This window comes from Larus michahellis, chromosome 5, assembly GCF_964199755.1.
Source record: "Larus michahellis chromosome 5, bLarMic1.1, whole genome shotgun sequence".
Lineage (NCBI taxonomy): Eukaryota > Metazoa > Chordata > Aves > Charadriiformes > Laridae > Larus > Larus michahellis.
Genome location: NC_133900.1, coordinates 16,071,264 through 16,096,658, shown reverse-complemented (window position 1 = coordinate 16,096,658; position 25,395 = coordinate 16,071,264). Strand labels below are relative to the sequence as shown.

Here is a 25,395-nt window from a genome sequence, read left to right as displayed (position 1 = left end):
GTGCCCAGACTACCAATCCAGAGGAGCCTGAACTGCTCCTGGTAGCAACTCCAGTATCAGCCAAACCTAGGAAGGGTATGCATGACAGAGGTTAACAAAGAGGTAGGCATAGGTTCTTAATTGACACAGAAAACACAGGCCCTCACAAGCCCTTGTTTTAAAACTGTGCGATTTTAAATCATTCAGATGTCAAAATTAATTTAAGCGTTTACTTTTTTTTTATTATTTTTAACTGAAGTCTAATAAATGAGTCACAGTTTTTCGCACTTTCAGAACAGGGCAGTCAGTCTGCACAGTTAGATTTTATCGCACTGTGGGGTAGGAACTGATAGCACAACTTTCTCTGAATAGGCCATCTGATGCTCTGTTTATCCAAACATTTCAACCTTTGGATAAACTTTAGCTTGAGTACACTGAATACAAAGAGAAGGAAGCATCCTTCCTCAAGCTGGCCAGCAATGAAGGTGCTTACAACACATAAAAGGCTTTCCAACAAGTAAGCACATACTCTTCATACAAACAGCCACATGCAAGTTATAATGCCAAAAGCTTTTGAGCGCAATGACAAAAGAATCTTGCTCCAGCAAAGCAACACAGTTTCTCTTATATATATCTGAATATCTGAGATATTAATATAGAACTTTGTGATCCCATCCTTGTGCTACAAGAAAATGTGTCAAAGAAAAAAAAACAAACAAACAAGCAAGCTGAAATTTAGGGGAAGAAAGGATCCCTCATGGAAAGGGCAAGAACAAAGTGAGCTCTTCTGAACATCATTATATTCCATATAATTCCATATATTCCAAAAAGAAAAAAAACCAACAAACTACCGCAACTCATTAACACAAATGGTTGAGCTTTTTCTGTATATTGCTACCGTTTTTCATATGAGAAGAACGAATAAAGAGATTAGAGTAGATGTCAGGCAAAACTGGATGAAGAAAGCACATGAAGAAATTCTAGTTTGCCCCATATCATTATTACAGCTTCGGCAAAAAATGAATAATAAATAATTGCTGAGGAGGCATGCTTTCTTACTCTTCTGAAGAACAGAACTAGTATAACAACAAAGTTATTAAAACCTCTGCGCAGGACAACTGCTTGTGCACATGTTAGTCTCGTTCAAACTTGGGAAAGAAAATACTGTAAAGGAAATCTGCTTGAACATATAAACCTACCAGTTCCAAACTATAGCATAGTACCTGAACGAGCTTCTTATTTTGCTGGGTTTCATGTTTATATGTTCTATTTACACTGCTAATCTGCCTGTATAATTATTTGATTGAAAGCACACTTACGGTACTCACATACATAAATTAGGCACACATGTGCTTTTGCAGCCAAAGCATCTAAAAATTACCACAGCCGTCACAGTCACAGCGAATCTGCTGCCAGTGATGTTTAAATTCCAGCTGGGATAGTCTCATTCTTGCTATCCAAAATTTCATGCTGTATATTTAAAAGGAAAATACATTCTTTCTGTCTGTAAATACAGAGCAGCTGCTGTCTATCTCAGAGGATGCCTGAATTTCAATGGGGAGGGTGAGGGATCCCTATCCGTTGAGTATATATTACAGAGTGTGTGGCGGTACTTTTCTCTACAAGATGATTATTAACACTCTCAATTTTACTTTTTCTGCAGAGCAAGCAAGGCAACCCTCCCCCTGCCCCGACAATAATTTATTAAGGGTCCAGAAACATCTCTGAATTACACTGCATTTTTTTTTCCTGCAGTAAAATGGTTATCTCCTCAGATTTCATACACTGATAACATTTTCTACTGTACCATTAGAATGAAATGTAGAAGCTTCAGTTCTGCTGATGCTGAGATAGTTGCATCCAGACAAGAAAAGATTAAATTTATTATTATCGTTGCTATTATTATTCATTGCTGAACTACCATAAAGATGCTCAGTGCTTTATAAACCCAGAGGGCCTCGGGACCTAGGGCTCATTCCTGCTGCTGTTGACTTCTCTCCAGCTCTATAGGTTTTGCATTTCTTTCAGGGGGGTCAGACAAGACAAGATGCCAAAACCAAAAGCAATGGTTTAATAATATCAGTGGCTATCACTACAGCACTTATATGTTCAGTGATGACTGTCAAATGAACAGGGACATGTTTGCCTTTCAAGCCCAGGACCCTTCTAAAGAAATATTAAACCGAAAATACTTTCTGTTCTTTTTTCTTTCTTATCGCAAACCCCGGTTTCACACACAGACATTCACACACCTCGCTATATTTTCATCATCATTTTGATCTCAAGGATTATTAGTCATATATATTTCTATGTCACTTCGCTATATGTACCAAGGCAATCTTTTCACTAATAAACATTACCAACCCTCTGTTTATTTCTTGTGTGTTTTGCATGGAAGAAAAACCCCATAATATATACACTGTATTTATTAATTTATTTTTTCCCAAATCCCATCTTTATTGACAGAAGTCTGGATTTTCCCAAACACAGGCATTTTTACATCCCCATTCTTTTAACTTTCTTGGTTTTTTGTTTTGGTTTATCTTTTTTACCACACATTCACAATTTCCTCAACTTTTAAGCTGAAGCCCATGGTGATTTTTTGGAAACACAAACTGCCATTCCAACACTGCTCACCTGATTTCTGTCTCTGGCATTTGCGTAGCGGAATCGCTGGATGTAATAGAAGACCAGCCACGCCAGCGAGATGATCATCAGCACAATGAAGGAGATGGAGACGAACACCACAGAGGTCCGGCTGACGTACTTCTGCAAGTTGCGTGTCCCGATGGTTATGTACATCATCACAGTAATGTTCCTCTCCAGGAGGCTCACTATCTCTTTTCCTTTGGGTTCAGGGATCATTATTGCTACAACATCTTCTAGGCCTATCAGACAGGGGAGACAGATAAAGAAACCTTAAGTAAATAAAGTAAACTGCCAGTAAGTAAGTAAACTTCCCAGAGAAGTTGTGGATGCCCCAATCCCTGGAAGTGTTCAAGACCAGGCTGGATGGGGCTTTGAATTTTTTTAGCAGCTTGGTCTAGAGGAAAGTGTCCCTGACCATGGCAGGGGGGTTGGAACTAGGCGATCTTTAAGGTCCCTTCCAACTCTAACCATTCTATGATTCTAAAACAGGCGAATGCCAAAAAGCAAAACAGTAACAAAAAAAGCTCTCTTTTCTCCTGATTTTCCTTCCTGCCTTTCCCTCCCTGCTTACCAAGAGGTACGTCAGATAGATGTGGTGAATGTTTCAACTGGAACCAGTTACACAATGTGTTCCTGTAAACTAACCTTGGTGAGATACGTAAAATGTGTTTCACGGGTTGACATAAACACAGATTTCCAGCACTACTGAGGCTTATCTAGACGATATTGCTGTAAGCACTGCAGAAAAGGAGACATGCTGCAGCCAGCATCCTTCCATCCAACACTCCATATATGTAGCCCGTTTTGCAGGGTCATGAGTCTGTCAGAGAAGCCCCTCCAAACTCCGCATTCAGATCAGAAATACTTTCAATCACAGATCCCCCCATGGTTTCATGGCCCCAAGGTGCCAAAGCATCACCGCCCTCGTCCAGGGCTGGCAACAGAAGCAGCCTGCAGGGACAAGAGCAGCTCAACACATTCCCAGCTCACCTGCTGCCCCGTGCCATCCAAGGCTCCCCACAGCTCAAACCCATGCAGACATTTGGGAGCCCCTCCTGGGAGCTGGACTCACCAACTGATGTAAGTTTAAGGTCTGAAGCAGTGTTTTATTCCACAAAAAAAAATAAAAAATGCTACTGCAGCCCAGATCAGCCCCCGACACAATTTGCAGCATGGCCCCACAAGGATGTGAGTCAGCAGTCAGCATAGCCAAGGTGGCAAAGGGGTGTCCACTAATGGCATGGGACAGGGACCTCCTACAGTCCTGTCAACCCTTCTGAAGCCACGACTCTGTGAAACGGGCCCTCCACCAATCTATCAAGCCTCGACGCTGCACCAGCGTTCCTTTCTGTACAGTGCCACTTCATTTTACTTGCATCATGCACTGCTGAAACTATTTTTCTTTCATAATTTTATGTCCCCTATGTACATGACACATATAGTCTGAAATTACCTGGGATTGGGCAGCTTGTTAAATGCCTTTTCTGGCTTTATAAATAAACTATCACTGCTTTACGGTTTAATATTAGGGATATTCTGTTCTTCCACTCACAAAACAAGCACATAGAGAACTTTTATACCTAAACTATGTTTTGCAATAATCAAATCTGGAATTGTACTAAGCAACTAAGAACAAACAGGATGTAGTTTAATCTAGAAACATGCTGAAAACAGCAGCATTTGAAATGATCAGAAACTGGCATTTACAAAGAAAGGTACAAACTGGGGGTGCCTGAAGTCAGAGAGACGACGCTGGGGTGGGGTTTCAGAATTTCAGCTGAAATCCCAGGAAATCAGCCAGCATGTTTTTAATCCCACAGCTACCTGCATTTTGGCTGTGGCAGGAGGACAAAGTGTGGCCCACCTTGGGACATTCATGGAGGTGGGAAGGGATTGCTTCACCACGAATGGAGACATGAGAGGACGACTTGCGTTTCCAACGGCATCCTCCTCCAAGCTGATATCCAACGTGAGCTTCACCGGTGCAGCACTGTGTCCTGCTCCTCATGGTCCAGCTCAGACATTTCTCCACCAAAACCCCCTGAGAGTTATAAACCAGGTTTTCAAAGGTATTTAAGATGCTGAAGACCTGGAGGTCTCTAGTATGATTTCAGATATACTAAAGCAGATAGGTGGGTGGCATTCACTGGAAAACACTAACCATGGTGGAAAATTTACCAAATTCTGCTGGGAGCCTGGATCAACTGGAGGTACTAAAATAGCTGTGACAGACTGCTGCTACTCACACACAAAACCTGCTGCAAAGCTGGGAACTGAACCCTCCTCTCTCAAGTTTTGGAGCAGAAGTGCAAACACCACCACTCTTCCTCTCGTGAGGCTTTCCATCGTAGCATCTTCCTGATTACAAACAGGCCAGTCAATGAAGAGGGGGAGCTTTGGATATCCATGATAGGAAACTTAACCTTTCTGCTGATACTATTCTATAAAGCATTAATAATTTTCAGCTATTTCCCTTTATTCATCTAGTAAGAGCTCACCTTCAGCAGCCAAGATAAATCCACCTTTGCAACCCTTCTGCTACCTGTTTATTACAAAAGGCTAATGCAAACATTACCCTAACAGCCTAGGGGGAAATTGCCAAGTCCCAAAGTGGCTGCGAAGGGCACTGGTGCCATGCCAGTAATTTTCCTGCAGTCAATAAGACAAATTGTCTGGAGCAGTGCTTAGCTGTTCACATGCCTGCCTTTGTTCTCTTCTCTTTCTTTAAAGAAAATTAAAATTTTAAAATCACTCTACAAAAAAACCAAAGCAAACCCCTCAAACATAGCCAAAAAGAACCCGTAGTCAAAAGGCCCACAGCCGCAAATACTTCAACTCCTCTCAAAAGCCACCATTCCGATCCACTCACTCGTCCAGTACGGATCCGTACTGGACGAGTGAGTGGATCTCTAACATCATCTTCAGCACAACCTGGGACACTGATTGAATGATGTTACCTGAAAGCCTATAAAAATGGGAGATACAGACAAAAACATTTTCAGTAGAAAATATAGGTAGTATCTTAACTGTTTAATTATCTTGAATCTTAAAATTTCTTTAAAACTTTAACATGTGTAATTATTTTTAATTCAACTGAATATAGCTTAGTATATTTCTGGAAAACTGTAAATAATGGGCACAGGCCAGATTTTTTTTGGAAATAATAAAAAAATAACATTCATTATTCAATTATGAAATTAATATTTTTATAATAATAAGACAGGCACCCCACAGCAATGTCCTAACTTTCTTTAACAGTAAAGTAATGAAAAAGAGGGAGAAAAAATTTGTGATCTCCGGCATAGGTTTAACCTCATTCCTGTTCTTCATCACCTGCCTTTCTGATTAAGCTCCAGTGCAGCACTCTGGTATCAATTCATGGTGCAAACATAACTGGTTTTGAATCAGTGTGCAGCCACATGCCTCCCTTCTCCGCTCTCTCTTCCTTACATCTCTCTGCCAGGACGGTCTACTGCCACCTTGGGCCTGGGGCCTTCTCAGACACTTTAAAAAGCAGAAGATACTAAGTAAATTGCCATGGATATATGTTAAGTAAAACTGCGTTTAGAAAGGCAAAGCAGAAGACACAGCTATTGCAAGAGGAAAGCAGCTGCTTTTATTTATTCAAACCCTTAATGTATTCAAATTTCAGGCTATCTGGTTATTTTCTTGGAAAACATTACCATTTGTAATGAAGCATTCTTGGAAAAAAATGACCAAATCAGCAACAAATAATAACCATTAATTATTTTTTAAACATTTTATTGAGTTTATGGTAATTTCTCCAAGGCACTATAGAGAATGCTATTTGATCAATCAAGTCATTAAGCTAAGTTTTGAATCTCACATATGCTCAATATTGGGAAGAAAATTAAAAATAAAACAAAGAAAGAAAAAGTAATTTACTTGTCTTTCGTCCCTTATACAACAATATGTTTGTATTATCTCAGTTTCAGTATCTAATGACGCACAAGAAGCTCTGACATACATGAAATCTACAGACATTAAAGAGGAGAAATAATGCAATGAGACATCAATGTTAGAGATGCATTTCTACGCCCAAGTACACATTTGTTCAACAGACTTCAAAAAAGAAAGTATCTGGTAATCTGTACTGATGTCTCCCTGGCGAGTTAAATGCTAACGATGCCTTTCATTAAACACACCCACAACGGTAACTGCATTTTGTGGCACTCCTGTTACCTAACACACTTCTTTTCTTTTTCTGGCCAAGATTAATGCCGAGTTTGACATGAATTTTTAAGTAGCTGTCAGGATGAATCAGAGATTCATAAATCAAAGGTATTCAGGCTGCAGTGAATGGATTTTTTTTTCTTCTTTTTTGGCTTAGGAAACATTTAACATATCGGTACTCTCTCCTAACAAGCCAATAACAAAACAAGTAAGGTAGAACTTACAGGCATTTGGGATGATTTAAGTCACTTTAACTTGCTGAAGCGTATTTGCCTAGTCAAATATTTCTGTGTGGAGAAAATGTGCTGCTGCTCTTCAAGAGCCTATTCAGCTTCTGGGCTCTGCACCCCGTGGCACTGCGCAGGAGGGCCATCAGCACAGTCATCGGTGGGCGCTGGACCATCCTGGCATTGGTGGCTCCAGAGGGGCCATGGCAAGGAACTGTGGACAGGCTCAGTTTGTTTCCCAGTCACAGGGCCAAACATGTAGCCCTGTGGCCAATCCGTTGACTGCCAAACAGCCGCACCAAGCTGTGGCTGCTTTGTTGGCTCTGGAATGAATAGTTCTTGACATACTGAATCTCCCAAGCACTACACCTTCCTGTGTGGGTCATCCTGGGCTCTTCCTCACCTCAGCCTGCAGGAGAAGGAGCCCCATTCCCTTAACAAACTGCCAATAGCAGGAGGAACTGCGGAGCGAGGGGAGATGGCGAGCGAGTCTGCAGCAGGCACCAGCCGCCCGCTGACAGCTACACGTGGCAGCGGACGGCAGAGTTGCGGAGCAGTGATGAAGTGAGAGAGCGTTTCCAATGGCAAGACGCACACTTCGGGGAAAAAGACCTGGAAGACCCTCTCCAAACCCTCATCCTCCCCACACTGCTTGGCTATGGAAATACACTTCAGCTGGGATGCCTTCTAGGCCAGATTGCGAACTTTTTCAAGTGTAACAATCTATTCACTGGTGACAGTGGGGAAAGAAAGCCTTTAAGTTCTGTGACAGTAGCTTTTGTAGAAGAAATGAGCTGATTTTACAGCCAGAAGATGTACATAAATTCTCCACCTTGTCTACAGGCTGTGCTGACAAACCTGTGATATTTCTTGATTTTGCTCTGGGAGTTTCAGGGATGATACTGAAAACAGTCCTCTGTTCTCCTAATTAGCAGTCAGGCCCCACAGTGGCAGGCTGATGCTTTAATGCTTTGTCAAGTTTTGATGGAGGGTCTAAAAAGTGGTATGTTTCTGACACATCTTAGAAGAGACAATCTAATTCTTCATGCTTGGCAACTGCCAGAAGTCAGTGAGAGAAATAATTAATTGAATTATTTGAGTAGAATTCTATTTTCGAGACACAGTCTTCTCCAAGATACCCTATCAAGATGTAAATAAGGATTTCTCTTATGTTGTACATCAAATTCTAGTACTAAAGTATTTCTTTTTACAGGTTTTGTAACTGAAAACTCAAACACTATTTTAATCTAAAATAGAGTTCAAAAACTGCCCTGATAAAACAGTGTTCATTCCCGCTCAGAGGCCAGGAACAGAACCCCCACAGGAGGGTGAAAGAACCTAAGTAAGTCTTCCTTTACTTCCCAAAGAAACGATTTCATTTTTAGGAATCAGTTTCAATAACTACCAGCTATTGGAAAGAAGCAAACGAAATACAGACCTAACCAATTCCATAGCTGTCCCATGCCCCATGAAATTATATGGGAAATGGTATAAAGGTTAATCAGATGGCATTTCAATTGAATTTTAATGCCATATAAATTGTTCTAATATTTTCATAATTGCAACAAGGGTTTCAAGTCTTTAAGACTATCCAATGAGAGTTCAGTCTCAGTTCTTCTGTTCTGTATGGTGCAAATATAAATTGACCGGAGTATCAGCTGTTACCTGTTTTTCTCCTTTAACAATAAACATAGGCTTAAATTACATTTTATTTGAACTCAAAAATTACTTTTGGAAACCAAAGCAATATTTTAGAAAAGCTGACTTCTGAGCTTCACCCATTTCAGAGAAGCTGCAGTGTAATATTGTTTAAACATCCTAGACTCTTACGTAGGCCAACTGGGAAGCACTACTGGTAAGAAATCAAACTGGGTAAAAGGACTGTTCCCTGGAGGGATTCTGCTTTATGAGGCATTCATGGCATTGGTCTCAAATTGAAGTATCAGTAAAAGAGAATATAGAAAAAATTGGCAAAGAAAAGACCAACACATAGTAAGTAACAGTAATACATAGTCATCACATCATATATCATAGGTGAAATGACTACAGACTGTCATCTATAATCTCTTGCACAAACTGTCTCAATGCCAGAGGACTAGAAAGGACACCAATTTCTAATGAGCTTTCATAACAGATATGGGCAACTACACATCAGGTTGTCCAAAGTTATTCAGTGAGGTTTCTCACCAAAGACTCTTAAGCTTAAAAGGTGCCTCCGAATAAAACAGGAAGGGTCTCACATGAGAAAATAAGGGGTTAAAATACAGGATCTTGGTGTTACAAAACATCAGAAAGCCACCGAACACAAAAGACACCCAGGGACCACAGACTGCTGGAGGCTGGGAGAGTGATCCCGGGGAGACAGGACTAAACATTCACCCTGCACTTCTACTCTTTCCCACACAGCCGTTGTTTGCCATTATGAGAGACACGATGCTGGGACAAATGGACCTTTGGTCTCAAACCATAGACTTGCTTTTACATTAACTGGGAACCGAAAGTTGTATCTCCCCTATAGAGAAGATTAAGTCAAGTCATGACAGTGAAACAACAGGGCCAAAGTCAGAGGTCTGATTATGCCAAAAAGTCCCTCTCTGAGTTGGAGTGGAGAAACCGTACCTGTTTCTGTGGCCAGTGATGAACAAGAAAGGACTGGGGCTGAGGCAGTTGGTGCCTCTTGCTTCTCAAAGCCCCAGTTAGGGCTTGACCCAAGGTAGAGGGGTAGTTTGGTGGCTCAGAGCTGTGCACCACATATGTGAGCATCAAGTGTTCAGCTGCCGCCACAGGGATATGAACACGTGCACAAAGCAGAGGAAAGCAGCAGCAAGATGGGAGATGCACCTGCCAGCCTGGAGAGATGGACTGCTTCACCCTCCACAACACACCTGGGTCCTGCAGACGGGCCCCTCCACCTCTTCTCTCAGTGCCTACCCCAGAAAGGTACCACTGGTCACCACGGGCAGGGGATTGGCAAAGTTTTGGGCAGGATTTCACCCTACAGTGAGGGAAGGCTGCAGAGCGGGATGCAGAAGTCTTTGCCCACCCACTCGTGGTGCTCGCAGGCACTGCCTGCCCCCAGGTGCCCCCCAGGCAGCAGCACCCCTCTGCACTCCCACCCTGTCAGGTGGAGGAGGAGGGCTGGAGCCAGGAAAGGAAAGAGGGAATGTGACTGTTCCCTGTCCCCGCCGCTCAAACTGAGACACGCCAGGCAAGCAGAGATAAGCCCCTTCTGGGGTGCCCAGGAGGAAAAAAATGAGAGGAAAAAAAATGCAGGGGAAGGCCAGGAGCAAAGACAGCGCAGCAGCACGTAGCCCCGTTTTTGTGGCTATCAAGCCACTGAAGTTATCGGAACACGAGTTTTCACCATATGATCTTTTTTCTTTTTTACTCTGGAGCCCTTGCTTTGCAATGACGTAGGTGCTTTCATCTCCCCCCGCCCACACTTCCAATTTGTTTTCATTCTCTGTTTAAAAGCAGAGAGATATTTCCTTCAACTTATCCTCTCCCTCATTTCCCGCTTCTCCTTGGCACTGTTAGCACTTGCCTTGGTCCTTTGCCCATCTTCCAAAACATTTAACTGTAAATCAGGTTTCCTTAAAAGGCAAATGAATCAACCACGGAGAGTGGAGCGACACCTTTTCCCTACAGCACTTTTCCCATTTGTAAGAGAAGGAAACTCTTTTACGCAAACTGTTTTTTTTTTTTCTTTAACACAACCTTATTGTCATGAAACACTCTTCATTGCAGAGGCACAAATATCTAGTAGGATAATTAAGTGAGCTGGAAACAAAAAAAGACCTATTGATGTTAATGACTGGGTACAGTATTTAAGTAACAGATACAAAAGTTTTCTATTTGGTCCTGAAGCGAACAACAATAACCTCCAGCAGAGCTGCTCTCGGTTCATTTCTTTCGACGCTAAAACCAGGAGAGGAAAGATGCTTCTGGCTGTGATCTTTCCTGTGAAAAGCAGTCTCAGCCACTGTTTATTACTGTTTAGGGACAAAGAAATTTCTGTTCATGTTTTTGTAATCAATGCTGATCTTGCCAAGGCTGTAAGAGCTCAGAATATATTGACTTCCTCTGATTTTATGCAGAAACTGCAGCAAAGGAAAAAGAAGTAAAAAGGTACAAACCTCACAAAATCCAATTCAGCATGATAGCTGCATTTTTCCTGGGCTTGGTTCCCACAGTGTCAGCTCATCAATCTGCTGAACCAACCAGTGCAAATGAACCAACGTGGTGTTACTTATCCGCACTTAATTACAGAATACGGGCGGTTCTCTGAGAGGTTTCCTCAGACCCCAACCCAGCCCAAGGCACAAATTTTCGAGACTCCGTTATCATAACCAGGATAGTATTTCATTATAACTGCTAATCATTTGTTCTGAAGACCTCCCCAGAAATCTCCCTTGGTTTCTAAACAATATATACTGTTAATGGCATATGCCACTTGTTATACATTCTCTGTTCTGGAACATGCACTGCAATGCTTTAGGATCTTTTCATGTACAGGGTGGCCAGATTCCTTCATGGAGGCCTTACAGCTAAGATATGCTCCAACTCATAGCAAAATATGCTATGGGGGTAATTTATTAGTGAAATACAACCTTTTCAGAGTTGTGGCAAAACACACCCACTGTCTAAAGCAGAAGCTGCTTTGCTATCTTCAGAGGAATTGTGCCAAAAGAAAATATGTCTTAAATAGCATCTTACGTAGTCAGGGTAAAGTACAACGCAAACACAAGCTAGTTACTGAGCCTGGCACTCTTAGAACACGTATAAATATATTTTCATTTACAAATGGGGAAACTAGGGCAAGCGCGTTGAACGACTCAGTAAAGGTTCATGAAAGATAAGGGCAGAGCATCTAAATCCCAGCCTCGTCCCCGACAGGCAAGCAGTGCCAATGCTTCTCCAAAAAGGTCGGATGAATAAGAAGAAGGGTTGGAGCAGCTCACATCTTCCCTGGAAACAGGGGCAGGGTTCAGCACAGCCCTGCCTGCCTGAGGTGCCCTTCCCTCTGCTAGCAGGGCAATTCATCAAGAGCCGGTAGATACTGTTATTGTCCACTCCCCGCATGGGGACATGCACGCCGAGTTTGTCGCTGTATCCCCTGATTTAAACCCTCCCCCCTTCAAACTATGGATCCCTCCCCTGGTAAGCCCGGTTTTAGGTGAATCAGGATGCTTGCACAGCATATGGCATACAACCAGTTGGCGGATCACACTGGAATGGCTTAGGAATGCAGTACCCCTCGCAGTCTGTGACTGCTCCCAGAACCCACCGCACGGGGAAGTGCCGGTGGCAGGAGAGGCTGGAGTTGGTGAACCCTGGCAAGAAGCACAGCTTCCAGTTGCAAACACCGGGCCAGCTACCTCCAGCACAGCTAACTGCAGCAAGGACCTGCAACTCCTCCTTCCAAACTACAGATGGGATATGCCAACCCCACACACCTTGGCAATACATGAGCACGTTTGGTAGAACTGCAACTTCGAGTTGTGCAAAGATGCAGGGAATACTCAAAGATAAGATGAGGGAAACAAATTAACGATACCGGAAGCAACTGGAGCTGCTGTTTGAGTAATTAAATAACCTGGGTGGAATTATGTCCTGCTAATAGAGTTACGTGCTGTTTGCGTTTTGCAAACTTCATGAACAAAGAATATTGAAAACACACAGAAAATAAGGAAATAAGCATGAGACTACACACAGAAAAAATGTAGTCATTATTATGCAGATTAATTACAGCTTTTCATCTATATTTAGAGACAGAATAATTGATTTTTTTGATGTATTGACAAATTCTGCCCATTTACTCATAACATCAGAGAAGGCATTAAAAAAGTATTAGTGCTATATGTAAAATAAACAACATTTGACCCTAGAGAGTAATGTATCATTATGAACTTTCAAAGCCGTTAAAAAAGGAAAAAAAGAGAGGTAGAGAAAGACACGTATGCAGAAGTCTCATTTCAACTGAAATGCCTGACTTCTAAGATGACGTTTCAAACACTTTTAACACAGCTGAAAATACCTCTGAAACCCACGAGGCTTCATCTGCAACTCTTGCTGAAAACTATTCATTAAAAGAACTAGATGGGGACCAGATGAGGTTTTCTTAATCACCAGTTCTCATCACCGGTCCCCATGACTGGGACTGCACCCGTTCCCAGAGCAAGTCCGAGCAGCTTCAAAGGCGCTGAGGTACGTGTGGGGTGGTGAAGACCCCCAGGGCACTGCAGAACCCCCAACACGGTGCCGCTCTGACCCTCGATGTCTCCTCCCCATCTACCCCAGCACCTCCTGGGTGCAGCAGGTCACCCTGCCATTGAGCAGAGCTCCTACTGAAGTTCTTCCACCTCAGCACTCGCGTTATTAGAAAGGGACAGCTCGAGGCTGCCTTCATTTCTCCGCAATCCCCATCTCCGCCTGTTCATGCTGAGTCAAGGACTGGGCACCACAGGCTGCAGGCTGGAGGAAAAGGGACATGGTCACACTGTCTGCTGCTTGGAGAGGCACCACAGTGAACGTCCTCCTCCTGCACCATCAAACCTGACAGTCAGAGTAGCCTTACACAGCACCCGTTTTTCTCCAGAGAAGATGAAGCTTCACAGAAGCGGCCCTCGGACACCCTTGCCTACAAATCCAACACAGAAAATCCCCAAACCAAGAGACGAAGACAACTCCAGTTGAAGTCACATACTACACCCCCGGTGGCTCTGCATGGACTGGTCCGGTTTGTGGTTTAAAAAGCACAGATGACTGAAAGAGTAAAGAGCTAGAAAACAGCACAGCACATCTGGTGTGGTTTTAAGCAACATTGCTGGGCACGTTCCAGTTCAAGTGACCCCAAATTAGCTGGGCAAGGAACAGGTTTGGAGCAGCAATCTGGGAACTTTGTGAAATTACTTCAGGGGATTTCCACTCTCCTCACTCAGATAAAACTTCCCCCAAGGTACAAAACCACTAACTGCTTTTATCACTCTCTGCAGGGGGATGGGATTAAAAATAACTGATAAGAACAACAAATTAAAATGGAGCAAGAGACACACAACAGTGAAACTGAATGTTAGAAACAAAACAAAAGGACAAACAAACCAAATCTCAGGCAGAGGGCCAGGAACACATCAGCGGCATGAAACAAGCCCAATCTGAGGCAGAGTATCACCAAGACATTGTCAAACCCTCCAAAACTGCTGAACATCCCTCAGTGCCATTAGATTTTTGTGGGAGTTTTGTCGACCTCTACAATATGTGCCCTTAGTCATCTCTTTTTCCAAGCTGAATGATCCTCATCTTACTCAGCCGCTCCTCATATGGAAGCCAGTCCACACCTTTGAACATATTTTCCCATATAGGGGATGGATAGGTTTAATTAATAGTGAAATGTTTGCCAATGCTTTTTAAGTTTGGCATCTTAAAGACTTTCCCAGGAAGAAAAACGGCTTCAGTCACTATGCTCAAGGTAAGCTGTAGCCACAAGCCTGAACCTTCTTCTTTTGTCACCTCATGTTAGTGTCATAGGGATGACCGATGACACAGGCCTTCATACATTATGCTAAAGTGGTAGTCTAGCTTTCATGTAGAATTAGCCCTTATTTGGTTTTGATCAGTGATAACAAAATCATTCAGAAAACCGCAAAGAAATGTGGAGGTGTCCTTATTTCTCAGTTCAAGTAACCCTTTGGTAAAACATACACTCCTACGGGTCCAGCAACAGCCTCACGTCTCTCCTGCAAAGCCACCTTTCTGCACACCAGCAACCCAGCACCGCACGTCTTCCAGGTCTGGGGAGAACGGGAAAGAAATCATCCTCTGCATGCTGAGGCAAGAGGGGTGGAGGAAGGAAAGGAGGGGAAACCTGCAGCATGGTGCCAGCTGCTTCCCTCGAAATGTCACCCAACTTGATGGCAGAAGGTTTCTTCACTGCCCCCAGCCTGGTCAAGGCCTTACACCAATTAGAGGGGAACATCTGTAGCCTCTGTTTATAAGCTATTAAAACCCCAAAAGCCAGTGACTTCCTGAATTAAACAGAGAAACAAAAATCAACCAAACACCTCAAAATAGAGAGGGGCACGTCTTACTTCGTTTTACCTCAGACATAAACAGGAATAATAAATTATCTCTTGTTTTTGCTGGAGAGATCTTGTTTGCTCAAGAGCCTTGTCAGGGAAAACTTCCATCCTGAGGATGGGGCAGAGCTGCTGAATCTTTGGCCTTCATTTTCAGGTAGTATGGTTAAAAGCCACTTAAAACTGGAGAGTTATTCCCCATACTGAAATCAAAAAGGTAAAACTAGTATAAATCAGACAAACATCGGGGCAAAACCACATTATTCAGATAATAAAATTCACCCCCTCTCTCAAGAAATCAAGTTTTATTTCATTGCTCTCCAGCACTTTTAGTTTTGCAATTCTCCAGCTGTCCCTACGATCCCTTAGGGTAAACAACACTTAAAATGTCTAATGAAAAAAAAAAAAATCAAGTAGAAGATAAATGTTAGGTCTTTCCTACATTATTAACAGACATAAGCTTAATTAAAATTGGATTTCAAACTGATATAGTTAAATTGCCTACACCAATACAAACCAGGTTAAAATAATTTTTAAGGACATTAACTTCAGAGAATACGAGAGCTTTTAGAGTAAAATAAAACTCTCAGGGCCTCTTCGTACATCGTGGAAAAGGTCTTGCAGGCAACAAACTCCATTTTTTAAATACGGTGACAGGGTTTTCTAAAGACAAAATTCAGTAACAGTTTGGTTTATATGATTAAAAAAAGAGAGACTGAATAACAGGAATAGAGACATAATTAAGAACAATTGAGATGAAACTGAGAACAAGCCATGTAAAAATGCTTGTTTTGGGGCGGCGAGTGGTTTGCTTAAGTATACTTCTAGATTTTTGTTTTGGTTTGGGTTTTTTTGCCCAAGTGAGCTATCTTGGTGTTAGTTAATATTCCTCTGACTGACTGATTCAACTGTCAGCTCCGTAGTCTGGGGTAGGGATGATTTAACCTTGCCTGCTACTGTTCAGTCGAAGTAAATAACCAACCTGAGCCCAGACTCACATCGCAAAATAAGGTCTGGAAGCAGCTAAAATTCTCTCTTTACCATCACAGCCACTGAGCTCTCTCTATGCCAGTGTTTAGCAGTACCAACAAGTTGAACTAACCTGGCTAGCACCATGGATTCTGCTTTTCTGCATTTGACCCTGTCTAGAAATGATTGCTTCCAATCCCACCAAAAGGTTGGATGTTATTTTCTGCAGCTGTAACACCATCATCTTCTCCCTCCAGTGGCTGTAAAGTAGTGGGTAAATATTATCAGCTTAGAGTGGGGCAAGGCACCCAAGTCATAGTGAAAATCCACAGTGGAGCTGGGAATCATAGAATGGTTAGAGTTGGAAGGGACCTTAAAGATCACCTAGTTCCAAGCCCCCTGCCCTGGGCAGGGACACCTCCCACTAGACCAGGCTGCTCAAAGCCCCATCCAGCCTGGCCTTGAGCACTTCCAGGGATGGGGCATCCACAGCTTCTCTGGGCAGCCTGTTCCGGTGTCTCATCACCCACAGAGTAAGGAATTTCTTCCTAATATCTAATCTAAATCGACCCTCTTTCAGTTTAAAACCGTTACCCCTCGTCCTATCACTCCACTCCCTGACAGAGTCCCTCCCCATCTCTCCTGTAGGCCCCCTTTAGGTACTGGAAGGGGCTATAAGGTCTCCGCGGAGCCTTCTCATCTCCAGGCTGAACAACCCCAACTCTCTCACCCTGTCTTCATAGGAGAGGTGCTACAGCCTTCTGATTATCTTCTTGGCCCTCCTCTGGACTCTTCTGGAATGTAGCTCTGGGTTCCCCGACTCACCCACGCTCTAGTCTGCAAGTCCCACTTTCTGGCTCCGCTAAAGCACAGGAGAGAGCAATCCAACTCAGGAATGACTCAATGCAGAATAAGGAGTATCTTCTGATACGGTAGATCTTACATTTACTTTGTGAAACTCCCCAACACATATCTAGTAGTGTTCCTGAGAAAAACCCAGCCGAGCAGTGCACACCACAAGAGAGCCTGTTTTTTACATGAAATAGCTTAACGAAGCAGACTGAATGGCAGGGGAGGGTTGTCAGGGATCACCTGTCCCCCTGAGGCAATACACTTTTCTTAATACACGCCTACAAGCGAGGTAGTGATTCTAGGCACCAGGAAGCCCTACTGGGCAAACAAATAAGGGGTAAAAGGAAAAAAGAAAACAGAAAAAAAAAAAGAGACTGAAACCTGGAAAGCAGTTCTTCTGGCAGGATAGCCAGCCAAACACAAAAGTGCCACATCAGGATGGAGTTCAAGGGTAACCTTGTGGCAATAAAAAAGTACGATCCTGGGATTTATAAACAGGAAACGGTGAGCAGAAGCAAAGAGCAACTGAGAGGAACAGCAGAACAACACAATCGCTCATGGCTGCAGAGAAAGCATTTCAGGGAGACCTGAAGAATGCCAGGAGCTTGGTTTATTGAAAACAGGACCAGGAGGTGACTTGATTATACGTATACACATCTATCTCTTTCTCGCTCCGTACACATGCTTTGAATGAGAGAAAACAATGGTTAGTAAGAGGGCCTTTGTCTACCTGGAAAAAGGCATAGCTTGAATCAATAGCCAGAGTCTTAAGGTCATCTTTTCAAATCAGAAATAAATTACAAATAAATCAAAAATTTTTAAACTGTGAGGGTGTTTAGACAGGGGGAAAAAAGTTTAACATATTCAGGCAGTGCAGGAGAAACTGACTGAAACTTGATTCTGTAGTAAACAGATCAAATGTGAAAAACATAAAAATCACTCCGACATTTCTTAGATGTGCACCCCAGCTTCTCAGGACCTTTGAAACTTAGGGATGGTAAACATACTTGGTCTAATTTCAAACACACTCAGCTATTAGGAGAACAAAGTTTGACCAAATCTGAATTTTCCTGGGTTTCTTTCCAGGTGGACAGAAGTCCAAACAAGCATCCCGCAAGGACACGTATGTGCGTGTGTTTATTCGGTACAGTCACCAATACCTGCCATGGCAACTGTAACTCCCATTTGCATTTGGGCTTAAAGTAGCTCGACTGCTGAAATGAGATCATTTGATGGGAAGTTCAAGATCGCCAGACGTTGCTGTTCACACGCGACAGTCTCACTAAAGAATTCCTTAATACTTATTATTGAATTGGTCATCCTTGGCTCCAGGAGTGAGACTAGAGAGGCACCACAAGCTGCACATTACAAAACACACACGACCTTTCATAAGGTGATGTTCCAACTCGAGCACAGAGCAGAAATCCTAATTCAAAACAAGAAAGAGAACAAACAAAAACAAACTGAAAAGAGGAAAAAGTCCACAAATGAAACACAGGAGAAGTGTTTTTTCAGGCTTCAACTGGACGAGTGAACCATATGAACCCAGAAATAGTTGGCAGTGTTAACCAAACCTCAAGCTCTGCAAGATACACCCACCCTTAGCTAAAACTACACATCAAGCCTGAAAATGTTTTGAATATGCAGGCCTTCTCACAGCAGAAAAAAGAAAAACAACCCTCAACAGCATGTGAAACTCCAAATGTCTTGGAGAAAAATATTTATACTTCTACAGAGCCACACTCTTTATCTCTCCTGATTTCACATGGAGAAAGTCGCTGGAATGTTTTCTAATGCAATACAGAAACAATTACGGTCTGGGACTTTAAGATTATTAAACCTATGTGGAGCTTGGATATGCAGCTTCTTTTAAAAATCTTTACAATGCACACCTTACTATGACAGTAATAGAAACACCTCAAAAGTGCACTTATAATATATGAAAAGCAAGTGTCTTATAAACCTTATTTTCTCACAACCAGTGAGGAAAGGTACGTGCTTCCATTCAGAAGTCACACACCTTTTCTCGGTAAGGCCAGTTTTCCCTGCAATGAAATGAAAGTTAAATCCCAAGCTGGCTTAAAATGAGGCAGAACCAGACCTTCAGTATGTAAGGCCAACTATGTAAGGCCTACATAAGAGAAGGAAAAACACCTACTATCACTGAAAAACCTGGGGGTATTTATACACTGCTCTTTAGACAACAGGTTTTAAAAGACTGGCTCACGGGCCTCATTTTCCTAGCACAGGATATGAGCAATTCCTATTGATTATATATGGAAGTTACAGACATCCTGGAGAAAGGGAACAGGGCCCCAAATGTCCTGGCAGGTGTAAGAGCAAAACATTTTCTTAAAATGCTACAGTACGTCCCAGCATTTTACGGGCTGTCATTGTCAGCAAAGTAGAACTGCAGACTTCATGAAAAGCCATTTTAACCAGCGTCTGAATGAATCACTGCCAGATATATGCCCTGGCTAAAGCAACTCCACAATCTCATTTCAGAGATGTTATTTCCAAAGAGTTACTTAAAAGGAGTTATAATTATTGAAGAAAGTTCCCCCTGCAGACAAAGAAATCCCTCTTCATCTGTTCAGCGAATCCTTTTTCCGCTGTCAAAAGCATGTGGGCATGATGAGAAGAAAAGGGTTATAGCTCTGATGTGCCTTTCAGATATAACATCTCTCTATTTCTTTAAAGATACCATTATTTTTATGTCACCGTTATCAAATCCTCTAGAGCTGTATGCTTCATAATTGAATGATGCAGAGAAATTAATCTTCTTTACGCTTACACGCAATGCTGCTTAGCCTTTTAAGTGTTCTCACTGGAAATGCAGATTTAAGAAAACACACTATTCAAATCAAGTTGAAATATCTCCAACCATGCTAGGATACGCAGCATGTACACACAACTGCATATTTCTGTTGGTATATGCTACATTGGGCAAAGAAAATCTTGTGTTTCTTAAAACCACTATTTATAACACTAGGGCAGCTAAGAGTAATCTCCTTTAGTGGAAATACCAGCCAACAATTTTGTTTCAAGCATTTTTCTTTGCAAACATTTTTAGTACATTTCTCCTGGAATTATCTTTATTCAGAGGCTCTCAAGATATTTACAAAGCAAAGGCTAGAAATGAAATCAAGAAATAAAACAGTATTTCCTGCCCCATGGGGAGGCACTCTGGACTAATCGGGCAATTACTGCATCACTTGAATCTACTACCAGGGATTAGCTTCGTTTCGCGAGAAGAGTCATCACCTCATGGAGGAAACACCTAGTCCTCATGTAGTACTTGAAGAGATACAAGAATCTCAAAGAATACAGATGATTCTTCCATGCTTCATTTGGAAATGTAAAACAAAGTCTGCAATTATCCTCTGCAAAAACCTCGGCATTATTCCGACAGTTAATGTAAAACGCTCAAAAATATGGCTTCTATGGCATCATTCTGCGCCTGCACAAGGCATGGGTGCACAGAGTGGCTGCCGAGCAGGCAGAATGGATCGCGTACCACTGGTGCGAGCAGTGACACAAGGCCAGGGCAGCAGAAACCAAGGAACGTGTGGTCACTTTCCATCAAAGCTGCTCCTGCGTGAGGTGCCAAAGCTCCTGGAAAGCAAAACCGATTTCCTGAGAGCCCACATTCCTAAAGGATGATAATTCTGAGAATACAAGGATATGGTGGTTTTTTTAAATGTAAAGTTAGTGTATTATATACACATTTAACAATGATAATGTTGCTGTCTGTGTGCTTTGGTGTTTAAATCTGTGTCATAAGACAGCAGTACTGTTAACCTTCAGTCTTTCCTGCTATTTTTTCCCGATTCTGCTTAGGTTAGGCATGGCTTTAAAGCAGCCCACCAGTTCCGTAATTCTTGTAAATGTTTTGGGTTTCTTAGTATTTAGGGCAGTGCCTCAAAGTGCCACTTGCCCATGTTAATGTCAAGTTTGAATAAATCCTCTCTCACTTCCCTTTTTGTTCCTGTTCACCCAGTCTTGAAGCAATTCTTGCGCGGCGATTTAGCAAGTTCAGTGTTATTTATGACATGAAATGAAGAAACTGCAGAAATAAAAGAGGGAAATACCAAAGACTTTAAAGGAATTTAGTCAAAAAGCAACACACTTTATGTGATGCTCCAATTATATAAAATTACCCCAGAAGGCAAGCCTGGCAGTCTCAAAGACTGGTACATTCAAAGTCTTCTTTGTACAAGTCTTCTACACCAAAAATATTCTCCAGACACTTAAACCTGGGTCAGCCACTTCCAGAAGTCAAAAGAGAATGAATAAGAAAGACTCAAAACTGAACAAAATTCTTCTCTTATCCAGACTTTCAGCGGTCATTTTTAAATGTTCTTTCAACACAGCACTGAGATGCAAACAGAGTATATCAACAAAGATTTCAGGTTTGTTAGTGCATTCTTTTAGACCTTCTTTCCTCCCTGCAGACGGACAACTGCTTTGCTCTATGAAGCACTGTCAGGTTACTAACAATATAAGATGGAGTCCCACGCATATGGTGCAGCCGTTTCAGACAGCATTTATTCCATCTACAAACATAAATTAATAATAATTAATAAATTATAATTAATAAAGATGCAAACCAAACACTTGTGCCCCATAAGAACAGTTGCTTCTACCTTAATGTGTACAGAGATGGCCTAAATGACTTTTTGACATCCTTTCCAATGCTATTTTTACATGATTCTCTCAGTTACTAGTTTGTAGCACTTACAAGCACCACGGTAGTTCCTAAAAATATTTAGTGGAAATGTACTTGCCAAAAAAAAAAAAAAAAAAAAAAAAGGTAAGAAAAAACCAAACAAACATAGAAACAATGCATTCTGCTTGAGACACTTCTGGAGATCAGTTGTTTGTGAGTTTCATATGAAAACCTGAATACAGCAATCTAAATGTTAGAGGAAAGATAAAAAAAACACAGAAAAGTTAAACCTAATACTTCAAACGTGGGATGCCGCAGGTTGGATGAGTCAGTTTCCAGAAAAGGAAAAAAGGGTGCTCAGGTGTGCTCCCATCAAAATCAATGAGCGGTCTGATTTAAAATCACAACATGGAATTAATGTCACCTCAACTCAGTTGGTAACAAGTTAGCTACCTCACGGCTCTTCTACACTCAAAAAAGATGAGATATTCACCCTCTGCAGATGCCTTCCTCTCCTCTTCGACAATAAATGGAGCCCACCTGACTCATTCAGATTAGTGGCCTCACTTTTAGATAACTTTGGTTAAAGAGAAAAAAAGGATGAATGCCCTCCAAAGCAATCCACCCACTGTCATTAAACAAAATCTGCGGGAGACCAAGGAACTTGATCGCCACACACTGAAGGCTGCCCTGAACCACAAAGCTGTTCATCTCAGAACAGACTTATTTGAAAAGTGGTCACAGAAAGCCCTCAGGGAATAATGACCATGCTAGTCAACACCTATTTGTTTACAAGAAGTGAGAGAAAGACCCAGAATGGAATACTTTTTTTTATATCCGTAATCAGAGGTCAAGCAGAAGTGCATGTTGTTAAAACTACAGGCTTTGTCAAGGATCCAAAAGGGAGGTCACTGGGCAATTACCCCAGTGAGCCGCACTGACCTAGAGGTCTGAAATCTATGCCAGTTCATTATATCTTTATTCCCTGTACGTGTGGAGGTACACAGCCATCCAGAAATACATAAATACAAAAAAAATGCATGCAAAGATTTAAGGTCGTCTTCTGTCTGATTTCTTCAGACTTCGTCCTATTAGGAAATATTGGAGACAGCTTTTCAATCAGTTGTTCTATGCCAGGCAGATTAGACAGCAGAAAGCAGAGCACAAAAGGACAAACAAAAGCTGACTTTCGCGTAGCCCCAGAGAAACTGGGCAGAGCAGTCACCCCAAGGCACGGAGTCCTGTCTCTGCCCGGAAGCTCTAGCCGGAGCAAGCTGGTGATAGCTGCTACACAAAGCTTGACTGAGAGGGCTACCAAAAATACTAAAGGCCAGTAGGACCTTTCACAAAAGAAAGCAGTTCAGCTATCACACTGAAGATCTACATCAGCGGTTTTTGCTGGGATGGTGATTCCCATTTCAGATTTAGCTGTGAAAAAGGTAACAACTGAGCCAAGTGATGCAAAGTGACTTCCACGGATCAATGACATTAGTCTTGGGACTTGGAGCAAAGTTTGGTTCACTGGAGCCTTGATTACAACATGAAGTTTTTAGAGCTCTCCGTTTTGTCAAGACCCTGGGAAGAAGTCACCCTAGAAGGAACTGGAACTCTCATATCACTATTATGTGATATCTACAACGCTGATTGAAAATAAGCCAAATGCTGCCAGGTTGTATATCGGTAACAGCTTCTGTAGTTGCTAACACACACCACTGCTGCAGCACAGTGAGTTCAGACGTTCAGTTTAGAGATTCTTCTATCACTACTCCTGACTGGGAAAGTGAATCCCAAAAGGTTTCAGAGGTTTGATAAAACTTTCTTGCGTTGTAGGAATAGAGGACTGCAGTATTACTCTAATGTGCTTAACCGCTGAGGTATTATCAATTCCCTGCCTTGTTTCTCCCTCAGATACACTTCAGTGTTAAATACAGTGTTCTTCGCTCGGCTGTAAATACCTGTGTGCATTAACAAGATGTCTGGATTACAGCAAATGCTGCCCTTTTCAGTTTCCTTATTTATTAAGCCACTCAACGGTTCATGTACATTACGTGAAGTCTTCCTGGGGAATTTGATTTTGAATTATACATGACTCTTCACATTTCTAGTCGCAAATACAATGCTTTTTACATCTTGCAGTACTTGTTTCTTTCATTAACTCCCTAAAACCACCTTGTTTACATTAAAAAGTACCATTTCTGCTCTGGCTAGCCTGTATTTTCTTCATTTTTAGAAAGAAACAGTTGGTAAAATTGAACTGTAGCTGTCAAAAGTCACTACTTAAAAGGACCTGTAACAGAAGCAAATAATAAGTATTTACATTCCCCTCACACACAGATAGTTAATCTTCAAAATGTCTTTGTTTGGCAACCATATTAGCCAAATGCTCTGATGGAAAAACCTTACTGGTTTTATTGGAGTTACACAAGTCTAACTAGAAGGAACTGCAGAAACTGCCCCTAAAGAGGCAGAATTCTGGAACTGTAAAGAAAGAAAACTTTTGTAGTCCTGGATCTTGGGCCAAGGTAGACTGATGCTGGGCTTCAAAATGAAATACAATTGGTGCCTGAATCACACAGGGCCAAAGGGGCGCTTTGTTTCAGTGGGGTTTTCAGGGCAGCTTGCCGAATCGGAGGGAATGAGGGCTGGGGCCGGATACCATGTGGCACTGCACAAGGTGTCTCTCCACGTTGAACACTTCAGAATGACAGATTCTGACTTAGAAACAGATTGATTGACTATGCTAACCAAAGAAGAGTAAAAGGGTTACATTTACAATAGGCCTAAGGGTTGGGGCAGGAGTCAAGAGTCATACATAGGGCAGACCCAAAAAATAATATGGGGAAAAAAAGCAAGCTCAGAGAGGACAAACAGAAGATTCAAGAACCTGGGCTGCTCAGGCCACTGCTGTTAGCCATCCTGTGGAAATGGAATGGAGAGGAGATGGCAGACCGCCACCTTTGATCTCAGACAGAGAAGGTTTCTCTGTGACCTTTCCAGCTCTTTGTCTGGAAGGTAAAAATCCACCTGTATTGATCCCATAGTCCAAGGGGACTCTTTTCTGACTACGGAGGCTCCCAGATTACTCACAGCCCCAGACAATCCCTGAAGCCATCACGTTCATACCGGGACACTATGCCCTCTCTTTCACCACCAGATTCAGAGTTTTTCCCAGTATTTTGCATCACTGAGACCTTTCAAAAGGCTTCTCTCAATCTATTGCCTTTAGGTTCTTCTAAATACCATGGTGAGAAGTATCATGCAATGTGTACACTCTCCATGGACAGAAATATCCAGATACAAATAACATAGGTATATAATGAGACAGGATGCTTCCCTACAGTGGTTAGGACAAGTTTAGCAGGTCCAGCTAAGCAAACACAGCATTCCCAAATAAAATACACACACTATGACCCTGTGACTCCACGCTGAGGTTTCCTGTTATCCTGGCAAGATTGGCTAGTTCTTGACTTGTCCCCTATGCTGTTACTAGTTCAGCCCTCTCTGTACTGGCTGAAATCTCGTCTCTGTGATGTGAAAATATGTTCTTACACCATTTACATACAGACTAAAGTGAAATGTAGTTCTGGAAAAGGCACAGTATCTGCAGTTTTAGTGCCTATTACCAGGTTCTGATTATATCTCAGCTTCCCCATAGCACCCACTGCAACCTGTGAGAACTGCACATTGTCTTAATTTCATTAGGCTTCTACCTCCTGACAGTTGCTACACATTAGCTAACATAATTTGTTTTCCCCTTGTGAAGAAGCTTTGTGAAAGCTGA

The 25,395-nt window shown here is 42.2% G+C and overlaps 1 protein-coding gene across 1 annotated transcript in view; it reads right to left on the bottom strand.

The window, feature by feature from the left end:
* The window catches only part of RNF150 (ring finger protein 150), a 121,536-nt gene that overhangs the window by 46,040 nt on the left and 50,101 nt on the right, over nucleotides 1-25,395 (bottom strand). Inside the window, exon 2 of the mRNA XM_074588915.1 lies at nucleotides 2,617-2,867. Within this exon, the coding sequence (XP_074445016.1) occupies nucleotides 2,617-2,867 (251 nt within the window). The remainder of the gene's footprint in view (nucleotides 1-2,616; nucleotides 2,868-25,395) is intronic.